The sequence below is a fragment of the Mus caroli genome, chromosome 16, assembly GCF_900094665.2.
Source record: "Mus caroli chromosome 16, CAROLI_EIJ_v1.1, whole genome shotgun sequence".
NCBI classification, from domain to species: domain Eukaryota; kingdom Metazoa; phylum Chordata; class Mammalia; order Rodentia; family Muridae; genus Mus; species Mus caroli.
This window is the reverse complement of record NC_034585.1, coordinates 42,291,805-42,306,891: the sequence shown is the minus strand read 5'-3', so window position 1 is coordinate 42,306,891 and position 15,087 is coordinate 42,291,805. Positions and strand designations below refer to the sequence as shown.

At 45.2% G+C, this 15,087-nt stretch overlaps 1 protein-coding gene across 3 annotated transcripts in view; it reads right to left on the bottom strand.

The window, feature by feature from the left end:
• The window catches only part of Ccdc80 (coiled-coil domain containing 80), a 33,538-nt gene extending 24,878 nt beyond the window's left edge, over nt 1-8,660 (bottom strand). For 2 of the 3 annotated variants that reach the window (XM_021184806.2, XM_029470667.1), the window contains exons 1-2: nt 7,890-8,408; nt 5,559-7,444 (exon numbers count right to left, since the gene is read on the bottom strand). In XM_021184806.2, the coding sequence (XP_021040465.1) occupies nt 5,559-7,433 (1,875 nt within the window). In that variant the 5' untranslated portion in view covers nt 7,434-7,444; nt 7,890-8,408. Of the gene's footprint in view, nt 1-5,558; nt 7,445-7,889; nt 8,409-8,606 lie in introns of those variants that run through there. The other variant, XM_029470668.1, reaches the window with a different exon arrangement.
• Nucleotides 8,661-15,087: the final 6,427 nt, after the last annotated feature.

The window sequence follows — 15,087 nt, the reverse complement described above, 5'->3', positions numbered from 1 at the left end:
TTTTTGGCCTGCTTTTTTGCTTATAATAGACCATTTGGAATGAACAAAATGCTGTTTAAGTGACAACAAAAACCAGTGAAGACAAGGATAAAAAGATCGACTGCTCATGATTTTGGACTCCCAGCCCATATTTAGGATATATTCTAGAGAGTTCGAAAGCACACTTCCCAGACGCTAGACGAGTGATAATTACTGTTCTCTCATATCCATACACAGGCATCTTTCTTTGTCTCATACTTTGTCATGGAGCCCTGTGGTCCGTGGTGACCATATTTTAAGAGTTCTCAAAGTCTCCTCCAGTCTTCTCCTCCTGGGCACGTATAATTAAGAATTTCAGACAATATGTAATCTCAGAGATGCCCTTTCTCCCCTGCACGGCAGCTTCTCCCACAAATGTACACAGCAGCGAGCACTGGGCCATGGGAGCCGAGTAGCAATCTCAGAGAAATCAAATCCTTCCTGGCTTATCTAGAGCTTTGCCCAGGAATGTTTTAACTCACCAAGGAGGTGATGCTCACATTGCACAACCACCTCCTGGCTTCTGGCCTTTGCAGGCTCTCTCTCTCTCTCTCTCTCTCTCTCTCTCTCTCTCTCTCTCTGATTTAGGTTCTCTTATTATCAGACCAATCTCAATCATGAAATAAAAGCAACTTTAGGTAGAGTAGCACAGAGGAAAAGGTGATGCCCACCGTCAAAGTGGGAGGCCTGGCATTTTGTCTCAGCTCAACCCCTGGATATCATGTGGCCTGTCAGCCTTGCCATGGAACAACAAACTACACAAACTACACAAACATGCACATAGATACTCGCACAGGCTACACATCCAAGCACATTTGTTGTCTTTGACTAGTTCACCCTGTCTCCTCCTGCCTGTGTTTGTCCACGTCCTCCAGCCTCTTACACTCTCACTACCACCATAGCTCAAACCCTCACTGCTTTTCATTTCAGTTCTAGAAACCTTCACAGTTCACATGGGATTTTTGTATCATATATATATATATATATATATATATATATATATATATATATATGACATCATGTTCCTTAAGACACTGAGATCTCAGACTCTGCCCCTATCTTGTGATCCACACTAGCTGGTTCACATTCCTCAAGCTACAGAGATCAGTCCATCCATACCAGAGGCAGGAGAAACTCTGAAACACGAGGACCCCTGTCTATGACTATCTAGGCAGAGCCCATAAGCCAGATGGGAAAACCTTCTCCTTACACTTAATCTGCTGATGGATGGAGTTTGCACAGAGAAAGGGGAGCAGATGATCACGTGACATGTCAGAGCCTTTCCTTGTGTGTTGACATCTCTGTCACATCCACTTTCTACCTTGGCAGCATTTCCAACTGTGCTAAAAAGGGAAACTGTTTCCAGTTTCCTCTTCCTAGAAAGAGCTCCACAGCACTCCCCTGTGAATGGTCCTATCTTATGGCCTCTGGCCAGCTTGACGGTGGTAACTCAGGGTATGGGTCATGACTTTAAGTGTGCAAGATCTTATTTGTGTTTCTATTTCAATGATGTGTTGGGCCAGTGAGTCTCAGAGGAGGATGAAGCCTGGCTGCATAAGTAAGGGGGGCAAACAGGAACCAGAAGATACTGGGAAAGTTTTGGAAAAAATTAAGTCTCCAATTATCCATACACTAACTTTCTGCCTTACAAAACAGAACCTTAAATCCTTCACAAAACCTAAACCACGTAAGCAAATTGCCATCTTAATACCTAAGTCTCTGAAGTAGTGTTGAAAATATTAAGCTGGGCGTGGTGGCACATGCCTTTAATCCCAGCACTCTGGAGGCAGAGGCAGGCGGATTTCTGAGTTTGAGGCCAGCCTCGTTTACAAAGTGAGTTCCAGGACAGCCAGGGCTACACAGAGAAACCCTGTCTCCAAAAAGAAAGAAAGAAGGAGAGAAAAAAGAAAGAAAGAAAGAAAGAAAGAAAGAAAGAAAGAAAGAAAGAAAGAAGGAAAGGCAGGAAGGAAGAAAAAAGAAAGAAAGAAAATATTAACCCATTTGGATTATGGGAGATTTCATTGCCAAAGAAAGCTAAGAGGGGAGCCTGAATCCATGTAGTTCAGCATATTGAAGCTCCCTGTGAGCTGACAAGTAGGGGATCTCGGAGCCACCAAATGATGTCTGTTAGCTGTCCTCCAAAAAGTGTGTCACGTTTTAGTGATAAACAGCCGTCCACCCTCTCTGTAGGCAACCCCAGATGAACAGCAAGCAGTCGGAAGGGATAGGAAAGGGAATTCAGTCAACCGTTCTTCACCAACTGCCTGAGAAGTCAGAGTCTAGAAAGCTCGTGTAGAAAAGACAGTACCTCTCCACATTTGCACTTCTTACAAAATTCGACTGTTTCTTCATGAGTCTCAGAAACTCAAAAGTTCAAAATGGAGTTTTAAAAATGTATATTATTTAAAAAAATGTATATTATTAATTATTGTATGCGGGGGCTGTGGGTGTGCGATGCACATGGAGGCCAGAAGACAACTATTGGAGATTGGTTCTCTCCATCATGTGCAGCTTGGAGGTTGAACTCAGGTTGTTCAGCTTGGTACCAGGCCCTTTTACCTGCCAAGCCACTTCACTAACCCCAGAATAAAGCTTCAAATGTTCATATTTATTAACAAGTAGTTTTATTCTCCAATTTCCCATTTTCTTTGTGGTGTATGCCTCGAGAGGCTGATACCTAATGGAAGTGAGGTTGGAGTGTGGATTGAGTTTGAAGTTGAAAAGATACAAGGTCTTCATTACATAAAAGCTACATGCCTTGGGTGAACATCTCAAGCAATCTAAATTTCTGTTTTGCTCATCTGGGAAAGAGTGTTATCAATCATTCCTTGTAGGAATTGAACGAACTAAACCATGCAGCTTCAACAGAGGTCTCAATTGTAGAATCTGCTCTTTTTTAACAAACTCAAGTGCAGGTGGATTAAAGGATTGAGCTCTGGCCTAAAAGTGGGACACCTGGATCTGTCTGCAATACACTTGGAGGCTTTGAAGAAGCCATTTGCTTAACCACGACTTAGACAGTTGCTGCTCTGGTTTCCCTAAGTAATTGGTTAACTAGCAGCTATGGGATGTTTTTGCATCTAAAGCATTGTATGGTTGAATTCAAAGCACCAGGGGTTTTACGATAAATTTGAGTCAGGGATCCAGTTACTAAAAAGCTGGAGGTATGAGGAGGAAAGCGCACACCATTTCTGGGAATGCAACCCCACTCATAAATTGAGCACACCTGGTTAAGCTGAGGCTAGAAGTAAATGTTCTCCGCCATTCTTTAACAGCTCTGAAACTGTTAAGCCTTAATGAATGCTAATTGACTCACTACACTTCCTGAATAATGTCAGCAGAATTGGATGGAAAAAGCGAGTTGGAAGGGATTCATGCATCAGAGCCATGGTTTTGATATCTCAGTAGTTCCATCTCTCCTTTCTACTCCATTCTTCCCTTGTACATCATTAGCGCTTCAGAAAACACACCAGTGATATGATCAGCTGGTCACATACAGGCCTGACAGACTGAACCTTATCCTGCTGGGATTTTCTTTCTAATAACAAAACCTGATTCTCTGGCTAGCTCCAAAGAGCCAACGTAGGCAGAGGCAGTCCCAGCCGGTTTCTGTTTTACCTCCTATGACATCATCAGAAGCTGTCCTTTGAGTTTTATTTGATAACGATTTATGGCCAGGGATCTCTGTTAAAAGCAGAGAAGCCCCAGCTGGGCATTCCGATCTGTAACAGAGAGAACAGGGAACAGGCAAAAGAAATCGAAGGCACAACTAACATCAGGGGTGGAGTATGGAAACCCCTTTCTTTTGATTTAGCTGTTTAGGGCAAAGAGGGTGTTTGTCAGGCGAGTGCACAATTACAATTCTGACATTTTACCCTTCATTACTTGTTTCTGTTTAAAAACCTAGCTATGAGAAACACTCTGCCTGCATTGTAGGCCAAATGGACAGAATTGGGTGAGAGGGTGCTTTAGTGAGTGGGCTGGGCAAAGTCCCAGGTACTCAGAGAGCAAAACAGCCCAAGTGTTAATGCTTTCCCACGCCCCCAAGAGAGCAGATTGGCTCCATGGATCACAGACAAACATTCAGGAACCTGCTAGAGTGCTACTTTGAAATCAGTGATTCTTATGTCACTAACTGGAACATTTGCATTTCGGTTTATGGATTCTGGGTATATACAAGTGGCTGTCGGTGACATTAACAAATAGCCTATTATATGATAACCTAAATTTGTACAATCACTTAGAAAATATCTGATTTGAAATACCAACAACCTACAGAAAGGGGGTCTCTTCCCTTTCTTCTCTCTCTCTCTGTCTCTCTCTCTGTCTCTCTGTCTCTCTCTCTCTCTCACACACACACATAGAGTAAGCTTAGGTTTTGTTCTAATCTCTAATATCATCATTGATGGAAATTAAAAGAAAATCCAGGACATGTTCCACCCAGAACAAATTCCACAAAAGCATCTGCCCTGGTTAACATTTCAAATGTGCATTTAAAATTTTTTGAAGCCACTGAAGGTATATAATCATCAGAGTCTCTCTCTACTCGATCATTAATCCAAAAGTCTTTTGAGAAACACCCTAGAGAAGAGTGCCTGTCTGGCTTGCAAGATGGATGCAGGTCAAGAGTCAGCTCCTGTGTTCAGAAGAATGGGTGTGATCCCATTGGCCTGACATGGCTCCTTCAACCAATATCTAAGAAAAGCCTCACCCAATATGAACTTGCTGATCTTTTGTTATGTATTTTGAGTACCATATTAAACCTTTCCTTGGCATCCTGGGTAAATATCATGGTGTTAAGAAGCCAAGGTTAGGGTAGAAATCTTGGAGTTCTGGGTACATGCAGACAGGGTCATAAACAGGAGAATCTGTGGTTCTTTCTTTGATGAAGAAAGACCTTCCATTTAGGATTGGCTTATTCCAGTCTAACCCCCCTTCTCTATTTATCTAGATCCTTTTACTGTTTCATAGACAGTGGCAAGGAATGCCCAAAGAGAAGGTTCCTGAGATGAATGTACACACTCACCATTAGTGGTACTCACAACACCAGGCAAAACAGAACCCAGGGTTGAGTATCTCCTTTCCCCAACCTGGGCACACATGCCCGTTTTCCAACACAGGCTCAGAAGAAACTGACAGCTGACTCCAAACTCATACAAACCTCTGAGGACTAGAAACCAGAGCCAGTAACTCAATCCAATGTCATCCTGAGATTCTGTCTGCTCTTTCTAATAACTGGGACAGTAATGGAGGAGGCAGCCTTCCTAGAGAAAAGATATCTGCCCACGTGCTTTAAAGTGTCTCTGAGTTTCACAACCACCAACTCACTATGGGGACCAGACTGACCTTGAACTGACCTTGAACTCCCAGAAATCCATCTACCTCTGCCTCCCAAGAGCTAGTATCAAAGGCATGAACCACCATACCCTGCCTCCAAACCTGCCTCAGTCCGTCGTCCAAGAAGTGATTTCACATACACAACAAACACGTCAACGTCCCCACCTCAGCACACAGAGGAAAATGCCAAACAGGTTACTTACGAGGAGTCTTCGTTTGCCTTCGAAAGACCCCAACAGGTCGGCGACTGACTTCTTGGGACTTGGAGCGAGATGTTTTACGGTGGGCTTCTGATTGTCATCCTGCTCTGTCTTACCTGCCTTTTTCTTCTTACTCTTGTCTTTCTCCTGTTTGCTCTTTTTCTCAGCTTTCTTCGCTTGCTTTTCACTCTTGAGTAACTTGTCTTGTTTTGCACTCTTCCCTTTTTTCTTCTTCTCCTTCTCAGGTTTCTCGAGCTTTTCAAGCTTTTTCGACTCCTTGGCATTCTGCGAGGGAACGCTATCCACCTGTCGCTCCTCCTCCCCCTGAGAGGAGGTGGGCCGGCTGAGGTCGTACTTGGCTTCATATTCGTTGCTGAGAATTCTGTCCTTCTTTTTGGGCAGCTTCCCCTTTACTGGCTTGTGAGGACCTGGCACCACATTTGGGTCCTGATGGCCATGTTCCCGTTTGTCTGTCCGGTTGTCCCGGAAACGGCTTGTGCCCACAACTCTTGTGCTGACCTCCCAGAGGGTGGGAGGTGGGGTGGCTGTGAAGCTTCCATAGTTGGTGGCTTTGCTGGGCCTCCTGGTAGCCTGTGGCTTCTCTCTCTGTTGCTCCTTCCGAGGTAGAGGGTATAGCTGCTCTGAGACGGAGGGGCCCCTGGCAGTGGTCACCTCTGCTGTTGCAGGGGGCCTGTGGGAGACTGAGAAGGGATGCAACCGGGATGTCCAGGGCCTATGGGTAGCTGGATAGGCAGTGGTGGTTGTAGGTCTTGCGGCTATTGTCACTATCCGAGATGTTGCCCGAGTGGCTGTCGTGACTGGAGCAGGAGGAAGGGTGGTGGCCCGCGGAGTTGGGGGAGGCTGAGGAGTGGCTGCCTTGCTGGTGGCCTGCTTTCTCGGAGTCTCTCTGGTGGGATGGACTTGTGTTCTCCTTGGGTCCTCTTTCCTCTTATCACCGCCCAGGCCTGTACCTCCTGCTCCTCCACCGCCGTCGTTTCCTTCCTGGACTACATGGCCCTCTATGCCCGAGGCCTTACACTTTTGGACAAAACCCTTCTGCCTGATTTTTTCAATCCTGCGGATGGGACCTTGATCAATGACCTCATACATGGCTTCCAGCCTGACCGGGTAAGGGTAGCGCTCCTCCACCTGCAGAGTCTTTTTTAACAGCACCATGCTAAACTTGCCCTTCTCCAGTTTCAAGAAGCTCATCAGCTTTGGGATGAGATTGGGGTCCAGAGGCTGCTCCAGGATCTGCCCTTCATTGGTGATCCTCCGTACCTTGCCCCCTTCCTCGCCTGCCTGGTGGAAGAGCACAATCTGTTGGATGTGCCTTTCTGCCAGCTCACAATACACGTCGTCCTTCAGGAGGCTCATCATGAGGCGGTAGTAGCCCTCTGAGGCGTGAGGGGCTGAGATGACCCATACCCTGTTCTTTCCTGCAAAGCTGGCCAGGATATTGGGAGAGCTAGATCCAGAGGGGAATCGTAACATTCTTGTCCGAGCAGAAGACCCCTCATCTCGGACCATCTCACGCGCGGAGCTCCTAGCTATGGGTCTCACCTCAGGTCTGACTGGGACTCCATTGATACCTAAGGGGGGTGGTCTCATGGTCGGGTGAGCTAATCTCAACACTGGTACACTCTTCCTCCTTTGGAAAGACTGAGGATTTGGTCCTTCCTGGGTGGATTTCTCAACTCCACCAGACATCCCGGTGTGCCTCAGATACCGAGCTGACCTACTGCTCATTGGAGAAACCAAAGGTACTTTCCGTCCAGCGTGGCCGTCGCTATCCAAGGCAGGAGAATGAGATGCTGAGCCACACACCAGCCACATGGCCAAGAGCGTGGTGAAGTGGGGTCCCATTTTCCACATCATTGTATTATCCACTTGGGGACGCAGAGGGGGTATAATACAAAAATGAAAATAACATAAAATGAGAAGGGAGAAAAAGAAAAGAAAAAAGTCATTAATTGCAAACAGAGCTGGGCATGATCTCTTTCTCTATCTTGGCCAAAAAGAAAGGGCAGGAGATAGTTAAAGAAGAAAAAGGAGGGCAAGCAGAGGAGGGCAAACCGAGAGAGGGCTTCTCTTAAGCTGCTGCGATTGTCAGTGCTTAGCAGAGTCAGTCATTAAGCAGGAAATCCAGCCCTGCTTCACAGGCGGCAGGCATGAGGCATGCCTGCTCTGCCTCAGCTGTGCCCAGATGCACCAGAGACCGTGTAAACTGAGCATGCTAATTATGAATTCTAAGTGTGAATGTGCATTCACACTTCATGTCTTCAAACAAGCAACAAGGAAACAAACACCAGAGAGCAAGGTTGGCACACTTACACAGTGGTTCATGGAGATGCTTGCAGAGGCTTTCCAGAGAAACGGGAAGGTTGGTCCCCAGGACAGTTTCCTAGGTGAGATCGGTTCCTTCCTGCCCTCTGTCTCCTTGTATAGCGTGAGCTGCAGCTCTTGGTCTGCAAAGCAGCCCCAGGGAGCCCAGCCTGGGCCGATTCCTTTTGCTGGCTGTGTCTTTTACCTTCTGGTCCAGTGGGAGGAGGTGAACGCTGCTGTCCTTGGGACCGTTTGTATCTCCATTTGTCTGCAGTTTCTCCTGGGTCTGTGTGTGCCGGTCCTTGGCTGCCACAGGGATCTTCCTGAAAGTGAAATCCTAGTGATTTCTGAATCTTGCTCTTCCCTTCTGAGGAGTTTTCCCAGAACTTCTTATCACCCTTCCCCTCCCGAAGTCTGGCCGAGTCCCTTTGTTTCCGAGCGTAAAAAAAACACGAGGATTAATATGTTTTCCAGGCTGAGGGAAAACAGAGAAGCCTGGATGTGAAAGGGACAATTTCCCCCTTCCCTTCCGTCTCTCCTCCCTTTATTTCTCCCCACCTTCTCTTCTCCCTTCCCCCCCCTTCTCCTTCTATTTTTTCCTCATCTGGATTCCATCCCAGAAATGTCAGGGCTACTTCAGGTTTGCTCCAAACCAAACTCAAACAACAGCAGTCACTGGAAATCAAGAAAACTTCACTAAGAATTTAACAGATCAGCAAAACACACCTCCTTGCCCTCTCAGTACATGGAGAGTCCGTGAACCTGGCGAGGGAGAAGAGGGTTGTGCTTGGGCTGGGAAAAGTTTTGAAACTCTACACATCATCGTAAATCACCTCAGAATAGGATGACTGAGGACTTAACCCCTTCCATACCAAGCCATGGGGCGGAACCTCCCCCCTCCTGTGGATTCTCACGCAACAGTTTGAGAAGGGGAAAGTCCTCAGGTTGCTCCATCTGACTGGGTTCCCTAGAGACAGCTGCTCATTTGGGCCACAGATACTGGCATTGCATTTCGAGACTGTATGCATCTATTTATAGTTCCACGTGTATATTTTTTTTTATCTCTTTCTGCCTGCTTTATGCTTTGAGTTCTGGGTTGGAAAAGCCCATGGAAAACATGACTAAGTTGTTTTTATATTATGCTAATTGGGGCTCAAGTTACTGTGTTCTTGGTCCTTATTTCTCCCTGGGATGGGGGCGAAGCTGGTAAAAGGTTAGCAATGCAGGCAAAGGCTGCTGTCTCCTGAGACTGCAGTTGGACATTACATCAGGGAATGGGCATTCTGGCTCCCAGCTTCTCTAGAGATGGTGAGCTCTCTCTCTCTCTCTCTCTCTCTCTCTCTCTCTCTCTCTCTCAGTCCCTAGAAGTAGTTGTATGCAGGGCTGGGAAGATGCCTCAGCTGGTAAAGTCTTTGCTTCTCGCAGTATGAGAGCCTGAATTCAGATCCCCCGCATTTACAGGAAAACTGGGCACTGAGGCTGTAACTCTGGCACTGAGGGAAAAGGAGCAGAGGCAGGTGGGTCACTGGAACTCACTCCTCAGCCTTTCTAGCTGATATGACCAGCTCTAGGCTCAATGGGAGCCCCTTTCTCAAAAAAGTAAGGTGGAGGCGCTAGTCAGACTCTCTGGTTAAGAGCATCAGTTGCTCTTGAAGAAGACTTGGGTTTGATTTCCAGCACCACATGGTGGCTCACAATCATCTGCAGCTACAGTTCCAGGCAATATGGACCTTTCTGACTTCTGCAGTCACCAGGCATTGTGTGTGTGTGTGTGTGTGTGCACGAGCACGCGAGCACACACACACACACACACACACACACACACACACACACGAAGGAAAGGCTTTCATACACATTAAATAAATAAGGTAGAGAGTGGCTGAGGAATATAACTGACATCAGCATCTTAATTCCACTCCCTGCAATGTGTGCACACATGTGAATATGAACAGATGCACATAGGACACACACCCACACAAACATGCAAACACACAAAGAGATAGTCATATAAGGCTCTAGAGGAGAGACTGTTGCAGCTTTCCCACTCACCTTCTGGGTCTGTCATGAGGACTCAGCTTTAAGGGAGAAGGGAAGATATCTCAGGTCCCGTGGACATTTCTCCCAACCTCTCCAAATTAATATTAGCTGTTGACAACAGTGGTAGCCCAGGGTCCACCAAAAGCCGGTGAACTAAGCCATACAAACAGCTCCTCTGGATGGGTGAAAACCTCATCCCTAGTTGCATCCATCCGGCAATCAGCTCCATCCCTCCCAGTTACAGGTGTCTTCCCTGCACATAAAGAAAACTCTGAGCACAGAGATGAGGAAATTCCTGTAGGTGGGGTTGGATGTAGCACTCTTACGTCATTGTTCAGAGTGCACAGGATACCAAGCAGGAAGGACGCCCCAAATCCCATTTCATTCAAACTGTAAAGTTCACCAGTTCCTGGTGCTGGATAATTGAGTCTCTGTGTTATTTTCATTATTTTCCGATATGTTCCACACTACCTTCACTGACCCTTCTCCTTTTATTTGTTGTTGCTATTTTCTTCTGCACCCCTCCCCCCACCCCCCTGCTAATGATAACAGATACCAGTTTACTAAGTATTTTCAAGAGCTTGGCACTTTAGTAAATTCTGTTATTTAACAGACCTGAGAGGTAATAGGATGACTCCCCTCCTCAATTTATAGCTTGACAGAGGCCTGGAATGTTTCAATACATTTCTTGTTATCACACAAATAATTAAGTGGGGTGGTGCTGAAGTTCAGACATGGTATCCTGCAGTGGGGTTGCCTGCCTTCATTTTCCATTTTCTGCCCACACTGTTCCTTTTTTTAAAAATATACTCTCAGTTTCTTTGTGTTTCCCGTTTTCATAAAGATTTCATAAAGAACCTCTCGTTGATTTGTTCAACCAGAGCAAAGTTATCCTCTTAGCGCTCTGCTTTCTAAAACAATTGTGTAGCTTACCTTTCGCCTTTCTCGGTAGTTGCTTAAAAATCTCATCCTATTTCCCGAATTCTCATGTATTTCATGAACCCTCCCAAACGATATAAACAGTACTGGACACCCGTGCTCCGTGAGGGAGTAAAGTTGAGATACAGTTATAACAGCAAGCTGGCCGTGGGTGTCCAGAGGGGAAGCCACCAACCGCAACCCTGAGCTGCCTTTCTCTTCTGGGATCTCAGGCTCGCCTTCTAATCTCGACACCATGTCAGTAGGTGGCGCACTAAACACACGACCAGGAGCAGACCTTTCAGGGTCTGCCCCAATCAGGGGCCAACTGGGATTTCTCCTGCTTGCTCAGTTTTCCATCTTGCTATCTAAACCCTAACTGGGTCGTCAGAAAAGCTCTTCGGGGATGTCTGGGATGTGGGCGTTTAGGAAGAGCAATTTAAAGAACAAGTTCACATCTACCCCTTTATGGGGAGACCTAGAACGATTTGTGGCTTATGAGGATCTGAATTTCTAGTTTGGACAGTTTCCCATTTAGACCAGTCCATTTTCCTGCAACCCAAGAAAGACTTGTATAGGGGTGGGCAGATCCAGAGGAGATACTGAGGCTGGGTGATGTGTGTACTCAGCCAGAGGGAAAACTATACATGGATTAATTTAGAGGGGTTGTTTGATTTTGTGGTTGGTCTTTTGAGACAGGGTCTCCTTACATAGCCCCAGGTATCCTGGAACTCATACATAGACCAGACTGGCCTTGAACTCACAAAGATTTGCCTGCCTCCAAGTGTGCACCTTCCAGACTTCAATCAAGAGTAAATGTTGTAAATGCTAGCTTGGAGACTTTGTGACAGGGAACTCTCTGGTTTTGATTGCACAGTAATTGAACAGGAGGGAAGGGAAGGTTTACGTGGATTGCTTAAGAAAAATGAGGGTAGGAGGGGGGTTGTGGTGATTTGAGAGACTATGATCCTCATAAGCTCGTAGGGAGTGGCACTGTCAGGAGGTATAGCCATTTTGGAGTAGGTGTGGCATTGTTGGAGGAAGTGTCTCGGTATCTTACTGCTGCCTGCAGATCCAGATGTAGAACTCTCAGCTCCTTCTCCAGCACCATGTCTGCCTGCCTACCCCCAGCTTCTTGCCATGACCATAATGTATTAAACCTCTGAAACTGTAAGCCAGCTCCAATGAAATGATTTTCTCTATAAGAGTTGCCACAGTCATGTCTCTTTCCAGCAACAGAACCCTCACTAAGACAGATGTGGTTATCTAATGAAAGTAGAAGTGGATACAAAAGGAAAGGCCACTAGCTGGCTGGGCCCATATTCATAGAAATGTTCTGTTCCAGACATACCAGAGAACCCAGGCTTTCTATCACCTACAGAGAGCTCTCTTGCACAAAGTAATGTTCAGTAGATACCACTGAACTGAATTTGAAACACACTTCTATTGCTTGGAAAGACATTTGTTTAGAAGGAAACAAGAAACAAAGAGTGAAGAAAACAACCCAACATCTCAATGTTATGGGACAGGGAGCAAAGAGGAAAAAAATAACCTGGCATATCAATGTCATGGAACAGGAAAGCCACCTCCTCTGTTCCAGGATTCCTTTATCACCAGCAGGAAGGCTAGCAGAGTTATTTGATCATACCTTGACGTACATACAGAGTAGTCACACAGTAGACACGGCTGTAGTTTCTCTTTCCACTCTCAGACTTCGATCAGATGTTCTTAGGCCACACTTGTGTTCTTCATCGTGCAAACGATCTCTCCTTTCTTGGTATTCACAGTATAGGAGGAGATAAAGGAGAAAATAAAAAGATATAAAGGTCAGGGGAAACCCCACCATGACCATTAACTCACGATGCCGAGGAAGCCAAGAAAGGTTCTCAGAAAAGATAACCCCAAAGCAAATAAACGCTTGAAATTGATCTCAAACTATCAACCAAATGCTGCACACCTAAATTAAACTTAAAAACAATGGGTGTGCTTTTCAAAAAAGAAATGGCTGCCTAAAGAAGACCTAAAGAAGTACACTACCAATAGGCATGCTGATACTAAAGGGGAGAATATCAAGGCATACTACCATTAGGCAAAGAACTAAAGGCAACCAAGGCAGAGATCAGTAGAGATGGTCTTCCCCAAGGATGAAACCCCCTAATTGATTATCTAACACCAAGTGTTCAGCTCTGAGCACATAGAAGTACAATTAACACTAAGTGAATTGAGAAGGTTATATTTATATAGTTGTGTGTGTGTGTGTGTGTGTGTGTGTGTGTGTGTGTGNGNGAGAGAGAGAGAGAGAGAGAGAGAGAGAGAGAGAGAGAGAGAGAAGGAGAGAAAGAGAGAGAGAGGCTTCTGTATGTAATAACAATTAAAGAAAACATGGTCATGATTTTAAGACAAATCAAGGCAGCTACATGACAGGGATTAGAGGGAGAAAGGGGGATGGAGAAATGACGTCAATGCATTTTATTTAAAAGTTTTAATTAATTATTTAATTTTTAAAAATATAACTTAAAATAAATTAAATAAAGGAAAACTTATTTTTTTAAATGTTGCCTGAAAAACTAATGACTAAAACTCTCAAGAACAGTTCCTGGTTTTCTTTTTAAAAAGTTGACGTAAGTACTTAAGAGTTTTTAAGGGGACGTTTAAGGACACTTAAGAAATAGATTGATCTTACAACTAGGGAACACTGAAGGATTTTTACCCTAGCAGAAATTAGTGATTGGCTTCTTTTACTTATGTATGTATGTATGTATGTATGTATGTATGTATGTATGTATTTCAGCTACTTATTTTTGTTTGGCATGTATGAGTGTTTGTCTGTGTATATATATATGCACTGCATGGGTACCAAGTTGCAGTTATAGACAGTTGTGAGCTGAGCTGCCCTGGGGCTTGGAAACTGAAAGGTAGATCTTCAAGAGCAGCAAGTGCTCCTGAGCACTGAGCCATCTCTCCAGCCCGATGGCTCTTTTATTTTTTATTTTTACTAGATACTTTCTTTACTTACATTGCAAATGTTATCTTCTCTGAAAACCCCCTATCTCAACTCCCCTCCCCTTGCTCACCAACCCACTCACTCCCACTTTTCTGTCCTGGCATTCCCCTACACTGGGACATCGTGCCTTCACAGGATCAAGGGCTTCTTCTCCCATTGATGTCCCACACGGCCATCTTCTGCTACATATGTGGCTGGAGCCATGGGTCCCCCCATGTGTACTCTTTGGTTGGTGGTTTAGTATCTGGGAGCTCTGGAGGTACTGGTTGGTTCATATTGTTGTTCCTCCTATGGGGCTGCACACACCTTCAGCTCCTTGGGTCCTTTCTCTAGCTCCTTCATTGGGGACCCTGTGTTCAGTCCAATGGTTGGCTGAGAGCATCCACCTCTGTATTTGTCAGGCTCCTGTCAGCTAGCACTTGTTGGTATCCACAATAGTGTTTGGTTTGGTAACTGTATATGGGATGGATCCCAGGTGGGGCAGTCTCTGGACCGCCTTTCCTTCAATCTCTGCTCCACGATTTGTCTCTATATCTCCTCCCATGGGCATTTTCTTCCCCCTTCTAAGAAGGACTGAAGTATTCACACTTTGGTCTTTCTTCTTCTTGAGCTTCATGTAGTCTGTGAATTGTATGTTGGGTATTCTGAGCTTCTGGGCTAATATCCACTTATCAGTGAGTTCATACCATGTGTGTTCTTTTGTGATTGTGTTGCCTCACTTAGGATGATAGTGGGGAAGAGCCTTGAGCACATGGGCACAGGGGGAAATTTCCTGAACAGAACACCAATAGCTTATGCTCTAAGATCAAGAATTGACAAATGGGACCTCATAAAATTGCAAAGCTTCTGTATGGCAAAGGATACTGTCAATAGGACAACATGGCAACCAACTGATGGCTCTTTTAAAAATCCCCATGGTCAGTGATCTAACCTTTAAATCTTTACTGCTCTGAGAGAGAAGAATGAACCTATCTGAATATGAATCTGCTGCTTGAAGGATCCATGTATGGATCAGGGAGATGTTGTTACAAAGCCTTTATTACCTTTAGCTGGTTAATGCATAGGAAAGATTTCTATCAATCACATTTGAAGGAGAACATTCTAGTTGTTTCTTTCTTTGTCCCCCTAGGTATAGCCAAGATGGAAAAGATCCAGTTTCTTCTTCTTCTTCTTCTTCTTCTTCTTCTTCTTCTTCTTCTTCTTCTTCTTCTTCTTCTTCTTCTTCTTCTTCTTCTTCTTCTTCTTCCT